The sequence below is a fragment of the Schistocerca serialis genome, chromosome 6 (assembly GCF_023864345.2).
Source record: "Schistocerca serialis cubense isolate TAMUIC-IGC-003099 chromosome 6, iqSchSeri2.2, whole genome shotgun sequence".
NCBI lineage: Eukaryota > Metazoa > Arthropoda > Insecta > Orthoptera > Acrididae > Schistocerca > Schistocerca serialis.
In genome coordinates, this window is record NC_064643.1 from 216,015,373 (window position 1) to 216,027,542 (window position 12,170).

The 12,170-nt window shown below is 43.6% G+C and overlaps 1 protein-coding gene across 1 annotated transcript in view; it reads right to left on the reverse strand.

The window, feature by feature from the left end:
• LOC126484767 (cytochrome P450 6k1-like) overlaps nucleotides 1–12,170 on the reverse strand; it is a 77,668-nt gene that overhangs the window by 38,793 nt on the left and 26,705 nt on the right. The window contains exon 4 of the mRNA XM_050108364.1: nucleotides 8,730–8,923. Coding sequence (XP_049964321.1) covers nucleotides 8,730–8,923 — 194 coding nt within the window. The remainder of the gene's footprint in view (nucleotides 1–8,729; nucleotides 8,924–12,170) is intronic.

A 12,170-nucleotide genomic window follows, 5' to 3' on the forward strand; every position in this document is an offset into this window, starting at 1 on the left:
TTTATGCAAAATATTCGTTCATTCGAAGTGCTCACAGCACTAGCAATCTCATGCACCTTAACTCTTCTGTCATCCATTAATTATTTCTGGAGTCGTAACCTCCACAGGGCGTCCAGTACGTTCAGCACCACTTGTGCCGATATGGCCACTCCGTAAGTTTTGAAACCACTTATAAACTGTTCTAATCGAAGGTGCAGAGTCACCGTAATGTTTATCAAGCTTCTCTTTAGTCTCCTGAGGCGTTTTGCCTTTCGTAAAGTAATGTTTAATCACCACACAAAATTCTTCTTCGTCCATTTTTTTGACAATCACTCTACTTCCTCGATTCACACGAATGCCAAACACAAAGAAATAGACCAATATGGCTGAGACTTGGTGCGCGTTCTTTCCAAAGATGCTACTAACTAAACATGACCTCAATACGCGCCGGTGGTGCCATCTCTCGGACTTTGTACGGACTTTTCAAATGCCCCTCGTACTTTGAACGCGGACTGGTAGTTGGAGCTACACGTTTGGGACATTCTGTTTCGGAAATCTTTAGGTAATTCAATACCCTGAGATCCATAGAGTCAAGAGTGTGCCGAGAATAACAAATTTCAGCCGTAACTTCTCACCACAGACAACGCAGTGGCCGACGGCCTTCATTTAACGACAGAGACCAGAGGCGTTTGCGTACAGTTGTCGGTGCTAACAGACAAGCGACAGTGCGCGAAATAGCCGCAGGAATCAGTGTGGGACGTACGACAGACGAACGTATCCGAGAGGACAGTGCGGCGAAATGTGGCGTTAATGCGGTATGGCAGCAGACGACCGACGCGAGTGCCTTTGTTAACAGCACGACATCGCCTGCAACGCCTCTACTGGACTCATGACAATATTGGTTGGACCCTACATAACTGGAAAACTGTGAGCTGGTCAGATGAGTTCCGATTTCTGTCTATAAGAGCTGATGGTAGGGTTCGAGTGCGACGCAGACCCCACGAAGCCATGGGCCATAGTTGTCAAGAACGTACTGTGCAGGCTGATGGTGGCTCCATAATGGACTGCGTCCTCTGTTCCAACTGAACCGATCATTAAACAGAAATGGCTATATTCGGTTAATTGGAGACCATTGCCGTGGAATTACTACGGACGACAATGCGGCCCATGTCACCAGGCCGCAACTGTTCGCGATCGGTTTGAAGAACATTCTGAACAGTGCGAGCGAATGATTTGGTAGCCACCCGGATCGCCCGACATGTATCCTGTCGAACATTTATGTGACACAACTGAGAGGTCAGTTCGTGCACAACTCCTGCAACGGTAACACTTTCGCAATTATGGACGGCTATAGAGGAGCATGGCTCAGTTTTTCTGCAGGGGACTTACAGCGTCTTTTGGAATCCATACCACGTTGTGTTGCTGCACTAAGCCGGACAAGAGGAGATTTGACACGATGTTAGGGGGTATCCCATGACTGTTGTCACCTCACTGTATGAAGCTGTCTTAATAGCTGGTTACTCGGCGAAGCACCTTGGTGCTCTGGAAGTCACAGGCGTGGTTTTACTTGAGGTTATGCTGTGCTGTCGGTGATTTTTCTGTCCACCCACTCGCACATCCCCGATGTTCTTCTCACAGCGTTCCGAAATACAGCACTTCGTTTATCCAACGTATTGTTGGCCACGTTCGCAGGCAATTCTGTATATACGCAGTACTTCCATTTTTAGTGGATCTTTCACAGAGCCAAGTCATTCTTTTGTCTTCGGCGGTGGTCAGGTGACGGTTGTTTTGTTGAACTTTTCGAGTAGCCTCGCAATTTTGGCTGAGGGCGGTGCCAGGTATCGGAGGAAAGCGAGTCTCTTGTCTTCTTCTTAGTCTTCCTACTTTCCAGCATCTTACTTCTTCTATAATTCCATAATCTGCGCTTCACTGTATCCATTTTTGCGGATTACTTCCTTCATGTTTTTGGTTCGTTCTGGGGAGATTTTTACCACAGATAATGTGCACCCTTTGTTGCGGGCTGGTACAGCCTCACCCCGCCTCCCACCCCCACCCACCCACTCCGGCCCCCAGCCGGACTGTACGCGGCCGCTCACAGCCATGTGGAGGGGGGCACTCCACTAGTATAAATATCATAGCATCACCATATTTAAGCGCTTCGCCAGAAGTTGGTGAGTGTGACACTCGCCGAAATGTCGCACTATTTGTCCTAACCCTACGCACAGTCATTATGCTAGCTGGGCTGGTGGTAAGACTTTAGACCTCACGAATGATTCATTGCACTCATTTCATTCGATTTTCTACATCTGCATCTACATCTACGTGGATACTCTGCACATCACACTTAAGTCTTGGCAGACGATTCATCGAATCACCTTTCTAGTATTCCAATTTCGAACAGCGCTCGGAAAAAACGAGCACCTATGCGTTTCCGTGCGATAACTGATTTCCCTTATTTTATTATGACGATAGTTTCTCCCTATGTAGGTCGGCGTCAGCAGAACATTTTCGCATTCGGAGGAGAAAGTTGGTGATTGAAATTTCGTGAGAAAGTTCCGTCGCAACGAAAAACACCTTTGTTTTAATGATGCCCACTCCAAATACTGTATCATGTTCGTGACGCTCTCTCCCCTGTTTCGGGATAATGCAAAACGTGCTGCTCCTCTTTGAACTTTCTAGATGTACTCCGTTAATTCTATCAGATAAGGATCCCACACCGTGTAGCGGTACTCCAAAAGAGGACGGACAAGCGTAATATAGGCAGTCTCTTTAGTAGATCTGCTACATTTTCTAAGTGTTCTGTGAATGAAACGCAGTCTTTGGCTTGCCATCCCCACAAAATTTTCTGTGTGTTCTTTCCAATTTAAGTTGTTCGTAATTGCAATTCCTAAGTATTTAGTTGATAATACAGCCTTTAGTTTTGACTGATTTATTGTGTAACCGATGTTTAACGGATTCCTTTTAGCTCTCATGTGGATGACCCCACACTTTTCATTATTCAGGGTCAATTGTCAATTTTCGCATTACACAAATATCTCCTCTAAATCGTTATATAATTGGGTTTGATCTTCTGATGACTTTACTAGTCGGTAAGCGACAGTGTCATCTGCAAGCAACCTAAGACGGCTCCTCAGATTGTCTGCTAAATTATTTATATAGATAAGGAACGCCGGCCGGTGTGGCCGAGCGGTTCTAGGTGCTTCAGTCTGGAACCGCGCGCCCGCTACCGTCGCAGGTTCGAATCCTGCCTCGGGCGTGGATGTGTGTGACGTCTTTAGGTTAGTTAGGTTTAAGTAGTTCTAAGTTCTAGGGGACTGGTGATCTCACCAGTTAAGTCCCATAGTGCTCAGAGCCATTTGAACCATTTGAAGATAAGGCGCAGCAGAGGGCATGTAACACTTCCTTGTGGAACGCCAGAAATCACTTCTGTTTTACTCGATGACTTTCCTTCAGTTACTACGAACTGTGACGGCGAATCACGAATCCAATCAGATTAAAAAGTCGCTTGTGTGGTACAGTGTCAAAAGCCTTCTTGAAATGTACAAACACCCTCCACAACGCTCGACGGCCTGCCTATTCTTGGCTTAGCTGCTGTTATTCCTTCGCGTTTCCACTTCAGAATCTCTTTGTTACTCAGGTGAGATCGAATGTTGTTGTTGTTGTGGTCTTCAGTCCTGAGACTGGTTTGATGCAGCTCTCCATGCTACTCTATCCTGTGCAAGCTGCTTCATCTCCCAGTACCTACTGCAACCTACATCCTTCTGAATCTGTTTAGTGTTTTCATCTCTCGGTCTCCCTCTACGATTTTTACCCTCCACGCTGCCCTGCAATACTAAATTGGTGTTCCCTTGATGCCTCAGAACATGTCCTACCAACCGATCCCTTCTTCTAGTCAAGTTGTGCCACAAACTTCTCTTCTCCCCAATCCTATTCAATACCTCCTCATTAGTTACGTGACCTACCCACCTTATCTTCAGCATTCTTCTGTAGCACCTCATTTCGAAAGCTTCTATTCTCTTCTTGTCCAAACTAGTTATTGTCCATGTTTCACTTCCATACATGGCTACACTCCATACAAATACTTTCAGAAACGACTTCCTGACACTTAAATCTATACTCGATGTTAACGAATTTCTCTTCTTCAGAAACGATTTCCTTGCCATTGCCAGTCTACATTTTATATCCTCTCTACTTCGACCGTCATCAGTTATTTTACTCCCTAAATAGCAAAACTCCTTTACTACTTTAAGTGTCTCATTTCCTAATCTAATTCCCTCAGCATCACCCGATTTAATTTGACTACATTCCATTATCCTCGTTTTGCTTTTGTTGATGTTCATCTTATATCCTCCTTTCAAGACACTGTCCATTACGTTCAACTGCTCTTCCAAGTCCTTTGCTGTCTCTGACAGAATTACAATGTCATCGGCGAACCTCAAAGTTTTTACTTCTTCTCCATGAATTTTAATACCTACTCCGAATTTTTTTTTGTTTCCTTTACTGCTTGCTCAATATACAGATTGAATAACATCGGGGAGAGGCTACAACCCTGTCTCACTCCTTTCCCAACCACTGCTTCCCTTTCATGCACCTCGACTCTTATAACTGCCATCTGATATCTGTACAAATTGTAAATAGCTTTTCGCTCCCTGTATTTTATTCCTGCCACCTTCAGAATTTGAAAGAGAGTATTCCAGTTAACATTGTCAAAAGCTTTCTCTAAGTCTACAAATGCTAGAAACGTAGGTTTGCCTTTTCTTAATCTTTCTTCTAAGATAAGCCGTAAGGTTAGTATTGCCTCACGTGTTCCAACATTTCTACGGAATCCAAACTGATCTTCCCCGAGGTCCGCTTCTACCAGTTTTTCCATTCGTCTGTAAAGAATTCGCGTTAGTATTTTGCAGCTGTGACTTATTAAACTGATAGTTCGTTAATTTTCACATCTGTCAACACCTGCTTTCTTTGGGATTGGAATTATTACATTCTTCTTGAAGTCTGAGGGTATTTCGCCTGTCTCATACATCTTGCTCACCAGATGGTAGAGTTCTGTCATGACTGGCTCTCCCAAGGCCATCAGTAGTTCTAATGGAATGTTGTCTACTCCCCGGGGCCTTGTTTCGACTCAGGTCTTTCAGTGCTCTGTCAAACTCTTCACGCAGTATCTTATCTCCCATTTCGTCTTCATCTACATCCTCTTCCATTTCCATAATATTGTCCTCAAGTACATCGCCCTTGTATAAACCCTCTATATACTCCTTCCACCTTTCTGCCTTCCCTTCTTTGCTTAGAACTGGGTTGCCATCTGAGCTCTTGATATTCATACAAGTGGTTCTCTTCTCTCCAAAGGTCTGAGATCGAATGACGAGTCCTATTTCGAAGTCACCGAGCTCTCCTGAGCCCTGGCTGACCTGTTCTGCGCTTACCCCTTGTCCCTTCTCTACTGATAACGCACTACCCCCCACCCCTCCGCCCGCCCCCGCCTCCTCTTATATTGGTGCGTCCCTCTCACGTCGCATCCATTGGTCAATTCCGCATTGCCTGTCCATATATTTTTGATCAGGTAGTCTTGGTAAGATAGACTTCTCTTACAGATATTTGACAGCTACCACTCATTCTAGTGACAGATCGCCCTTGATGTACTCAAAGATATTGTGCCCTCTGACCTATGTACGTATATTACATTACCATTGTCTACGTTGAGAATAAGCTGCCTGCCCTTGCAGCAAGTTTTCCTGCAGTTCTTAAACCGCTACTTGGCCTCCACGTCTACAACCGCGCCTTCTGCAGACCTCCTCAGAGAGATGCGATCGTTATCTGCAGGTCGTCTATACGTGTATTGGAACAGCCACAATATTATGACACTTCCCTGAGTAACGCCAGACGCTCCCCAGCAAGGACTCCTACTGAATTCTGTTTGCTAGCTAGTTCTCAAAGTAGTCTAATAACTGTTTCGCTGTTCTGTGATCACGTATTTTGTTTGTGTTTTCGCCGCTTGTGATGCCTTAGCTAAACACTACTGTCGGCTGTGAATTCATTTCGAACTGTTTCACTGAGTAATAAACAGCGTCTCACGCCATAGGACAAGATACAAATAATCGACCTGTCATTTTGTTGTAGGCTTTCCTAGTATTTGCAAATCGCTTCGTACAAATACCGTAACATTTTGTTTTTGAAGTTACATCCAGTGTCCTTTGCCACCCCTATCCAACATAATTACCGCTCCATCTCTAATACTGTCTCCTTTCTGAAACTTCACTCGTGACCTTAGTCTTCCTGACAATTTCTTTGCAACTCCCACAAACTTATTCCTGCTTTTTACAATTATAAACACTATGGAGAAAGACTTCTAATGTGCACTATCGATAACTACAAAAGGGGAACAATATGAATGGAAGGGCAAGAAAGAATTACTCCGTTTAGAACGGGCGTCACGTAGAAACACTATCTTTCTCTTCTACTGTTCTACGTGTACAATAGCTCAAAAGTGTCGGGAAAGACCTACGATAATGATCACCGGATGTCAACAGAGGCGAAATCGCCTGTATTTAAGTAGACGGAGAGTACTGTGTTGTTAGTAGAGAAGTTCAATGACTTTGAAGGTCGACTAGTAACTGCGTGTCACCTGACTGGGAAATGCATCGGGGACATTTCAATCATTTTAAAGCTGCCCAAGTCGTTTGTTGTTGGTATGATCGTCAATTGGAAATGCGAAGAAAGAACCATAGCTAAACCAAGACCAGACATACCTCAAGTACTGATGGATGCCAACCTTCGAACATTGCGGGGGATGGTTGTACAAAAACCCATGATACGAACACATTTCACACCGTCTTACATTAGGTGCAGTAGAGGCACAATTCTGAGACTCTCATTGTTTTCATCAGCACGATGGACCCTGTCATAAAGCAACATCTGTGAGGCATTAGTTTTGGGACAGTAACATTCCTGAAATTGATTTGTCAGTCCAGAGATGCTACGTGAATCCAATGGAATACTTTTTGGATGAGTTAGAACGTGGACTTCAGTCTAGATCCCAGCGTCCGACGTCAATACTTTCTCCAGTTTCGGCTCCTGAGGAGAATGGTGTGCCATTCTCCACGCTCATTCAGACACCTCATTGAATGCGTCCCCAGCAGAGTTTAACCGTCGAAAAGACAAAGGGTCGACACAGCTCACATTAATATCCGATGATTGGTGCCCTAATACTTTTCATCAGATAATGAATGTCGATGATACAAGGGAAATAAAAGATGCGGTTCTCAGGTGAGATTATAATTTGGGGTGATGGGGTGTAAATGATAAGATTTACTGATGACACTTTTGTCCCATCTGTAGGTGGGGAAACATTACAGGACCAACTGAATAGGATAAACAGTCTATTGAATCCAGACTGTGGTTTGAGAGTAAACGAAAAGATGAAAGTATTAAGGAGAATCAGAGTGGGGAGTTCGTGGTAAGCTATGTGATGGAATTATGCTGAGTTGGAAGCAAAATAATGTTTGACAGAAGATGTAACAAGCATATTAGAAACGGACTATCAAAGGTGAAGAGAGCATCCTCACCACAAACGGAATACTCCTATCAAACATAGGCCCTAACTCGAGAATAAAATATCTAAACCTCTACATCTGGAATACAGCAATGTATGAAAATTAATCACGTACTATAGGAAAATCTGAAAAGAAGAGAATCGACGCGTTTTAAATTTGGTGTTACAAAAGGATGTCGTAAATTAAGTACACTGATACGATAAGAAATGACGTACTCCACAGAACCGATGAGGAAAGAAATGTATAGAAAAAGTTAAATAGAAGAGGGAATAGGAAGACAGAAATTGTGTCAAGACATCATGGAAAGTTTTAATGTGTTGGAGGAAACTGTAGAGTCCATGGATAGTAGGGGAAACATATTAGAATACAGAGAAGAAGTAATTGAGGCTATGGAGTGCAGGTCTACTTTGAGATGAAGCGACTGGGACAAGAGAGAAAACTGTAGTGACACGTCAAACCACTCGGAAAATTAATAACCGAATAATTAAGAAAACATTGTGAATCTCCTTCTAGGACGTTGAACTGAATGTGCACACACTACTGCAGGCAAGACGCCAACACATTAGCAGTATTTCTATGGCTGCGTCATGTAAGCTTGTGAGTGGTTAGAGTAGTATAAGAGGCAGTCAAAGGAAGACGAGGCAGATGGAAAAAAGTAAACTGTTTATTATTTCAGAATTAATAGCAATGATTTTTAATACATTTATCCTTCTTAAGGCAAAACGGTCAATGCCTTCACAGGAAAATGTTTGCGGTTGCCTACGAACCATGAGTATAATCATGCGTGCACCTTTTCGGCCGAACCAACTCCTGCAGCGTAGCCGAAGCAACCTGCGAACAAAATGCTTGCCCAAATGTTGCCGAAGTTATTGGACTATTCTCCAGAAGTTTAGCTGGAAAGCCGTCGATTTGCTTCGCACGAAGAGGCGCACTCCTGGGTACAGTCATGGTTCCGTAGGCAAACACAAACATTTTTCCGGGAAAGCATACACCGTTTTGTCTCACAGTGTGCTGCATGTATTAAAAGCTATGGCGATTACTTTTGAAACAATGAACACGTTACTTGCTTTGTTCTGTCTGTCTCGTTTTGTTTTTCGTAATACATATTTACTGAAAGAAATTCAGAGTGGATTTAGGATTAAATAACACAGTAAAAGACATCGTTCATCATTGTTGTTGCGGTGTTTACAGTTTACTTACTCCAGTTACTGTTTTCGTCGTCTTGGGCCTTTGCACTGCCGGACTTCTCGTCGTCCATGAAGCCTCTGTTCTTGAGCTGTATCAGCATGTGCATGAAATCATTGCGTTCCACCTTGTTACGCTCCCGGTAAGTCACTGTATCCCTCACCATATCCTCGAAATACTTCAGAACGTCCTTCCTCCCTATAAACGCCCTGAAATGGGGGGTAGACAGCAAACAACGTTGTTAGTAGCGTTATGACAAAACTAGTGACAGTTAGACAAAACTGTGAAGGACAGAGAATATTACATTATTTGTAGCAAAGTTTTCGTGTTTAATCCTGTGTACTGCAAGTACATACTTTTAGATGTAACGTTGACGCTTTCTTTGGATGTTTTCAACTAGACTTTCGCTCAGTGGTAACACCAGAAGTAGATAAAACATCTGGCTGTAAGTACTGGCAGCATTTTTTCAACTGGACTGTCGCTCAGTGGCAACAACGGAAGTGTACAAAACACTTGGCCGTAAGTACTGGTAGACAGATGTCGTTATTCCCGTTGTGCATACGTGACTTTCAGATGTAAGTTGAGAGGCGGCATTGTACAGCTTTCTGAAGAGAATACCACTTACTGAAATGTGTCCTCTTTTCTCAAGAGTTCCTATGGTATAGCTGCCTAACACCGCGAGGAATATTGATGCTAGTCATAGTAAAAAGACGAATGTACACTACTGGCCATTAAAATTGCTACACCACGAAGATGACGTGATACAGACGCGCAATTTAACTGACAGGAAGAAGATGCTATGATATGCAAATGATTAGCTTTTCAGAGCATTCACACAAGGTTGGCGCCGGTGGCAACATCTACAATGTGCTTACATGAGGAGAGTTTGCAACCGATTTCTCATACACAAACAGCAGTTTACCGGCGTTGCCTGGTGAAGCGTTGTTGTGATGCCTCGTGTAAGGAGGAGAAATGCGTACCATCACGTTTCCGACTTTGATAAAGGTCGGATTGTAGCCCATCGCGATTGCGGTTTATCGTATCGCGACATTGCTGCCGGTGTTGGTCGAGATCCAATGACTGATAGCAGAATATGGAATCGGTGGATTCAGGAGAGTAATACTGAACGCAATGCTGGATCCCAACGACCTCGTATCACTAGCAGTCAAGATGACAAGCATCTTATCCGCATGGCTGTAACGGATCGTGCAGCCACGTCTCAATGCCGAAGTCAACAGATGGGGACGTTTGCAAGACAACCATCTGCACGAACAGTTCGACGACGTTTGCAGCAGCATGGACTATCAGCTCGGAGACCATGACTGCAGTTACCCTTGACGCTGCATCACAGACAGGAGCGGCTGCGATGGTGTACTCAACGACGAACCTGGGTGCACGAATGGCAAAACGTCATTTTGTCGGATGAATCCAGGTTCTGTTTACAGCATCGTGATGGTCGCATCCGTGCTTGGCGACATCGCGGTGAACGCACATTGGAAGCGTGTATTCGTCATCGCCATACTGACGTATCACCCGGCGTCATGGTATGGGGTGCCATTGGTTACACGTCTCGGTCGCATTGACGGCACTTTGAACAGTGGGCGTTACATTTCAGATGTGTCACGACCCGTGGCTCTACCCTTCATTCGATCCCTGCGAAACCCTATATTTCAGCAAGATAATGCACGACCGCATGTTGCAGGTCCTGTACGGGCCTTTCTGGATACAGAAAATGTTCGACTGCTGCCCTGGCCAGCACATTCTCCAGATCTCTGCCCAATAGAAAACGTCCGGTCAATGGTGGCCGAGCAACTGGTTCGTCACAATGCGCCAGTCACTACTCTTGATGAACTGTGGTATCGTGTTGAAGCTGCATGGGCAGCTGTACCTGTACACGCCATCCAAGCTCTGTTTGACTCAATGCCCAGGCGTATCAAGGCCGTTATTACGGCCAGCGGTTGTTGTTCTGGGTGCTGATTTCTCAGGATCCATGCACCCAAATTGCGTAAAAATGTAACCTCGTGTGAGTTCTAGTATAATAAATTTGTCCAATGAATACCCGTTTATCATCTGCATTTCTTCTTGGGGTAGCAATTTTAATGGCTAGTAGTGTGCTTTATTGACACTTTCCTTTTATCCGATGTTAGAAGCTGCCACATCCAACAAGAGCGTGCTATGTTGCAAATCGAACTTGAAGATAAAAGTACGTGTTAAGTATTGAGAGTTATTGTGATGTTTTGTGAAATTATATTTTTTTAGTCAACGTGTAGAAAAGCGCAGTCATAGATAATGTAAATTATTCACTGATATGTAACCAGCAGTTAATTCAAAAGGCTGATTTGACTAAAATATTTGTTGACACCATTCTCTGTACTGTTGTACCAATTTGAACCTAGACAGTCAATTTAATGAAATTCACAAGTTTGATGTATTAAGAAGAAATGGCTATTAAAAGAATAGCCGACAGATAAGGACTTACCGCAACCGACGATATAGATTCGTGGAGAAAGCAACTGCTAAAAATTTAATACGAACCTTTTTAACCTCGCTAATGACAAAACAAAGTGTATAAGTAGCAGTTTTAATGAGCTCAGAGAAGATGTGTTGCGGATTACTTGCTTAAAGGAGCTCCGTAATATTATTCAGTATCATTATCGCTGCAAAAGGTTAGATCAAAGTCGCTGCATATCGCTTGTTTTGCGACTCGTATTACGTACTGAGCGAGAGTCAGTACATCAACGAATTGCTGGAATTAATAGATCGTAGAAAGAAACGTGTAACATGCTAATGAGCTTCGCGATGTATTTGCTTAGGAGACTTTCCCTATACCCTCGCCTTTGATAACTGATTCTGGTGATGACTTCCCGTCTTCAGCGTCGTATTTACATGTTACTGATGATAATTTTGCCTTTCGGTGTCATATCTCACATAGTATTCCGCAAATTGATCCCATATTTATTAATGATAATTGTAAACAACATTATATCATTCATCATAAACAATAAAGCTTTCCGCCATCTGTATATATGCGCATGTGCGTGGCCACGGACTCAGGGGGAGCAGGGAATCAAAGAATAAACACAGTAAATGTCAAAAAAATACCTTTACCGTCAAATAAAAACAAAGCAACAACCAAAATAAAGGCAATACTGCAACATGGCTCCTTTCGCAGTCTGGTTTTATATTACATCCGCGCCCTAAAAGTGAGTTACTTGTTCCTCAGATAATTTCGTTCGCTGCCGAATCCATCTGCTTGCGAGGCCTGTGTCTGTCTTGATCGCTGGCGAAGCTTTGGGAAGTGAAAGACAGTCAGGGCACGAGCAGCTAAAATTCATTTCTTTACAGAACTTCGGATGGTCGAACAAATCTTTACTCTTATCCCTGCCTCTTTGTCGAATAAAAATAATAGACGCTTGTGTCCTGTGTTTCAAGGCGGACGCGTTCTACGTGCTGTGT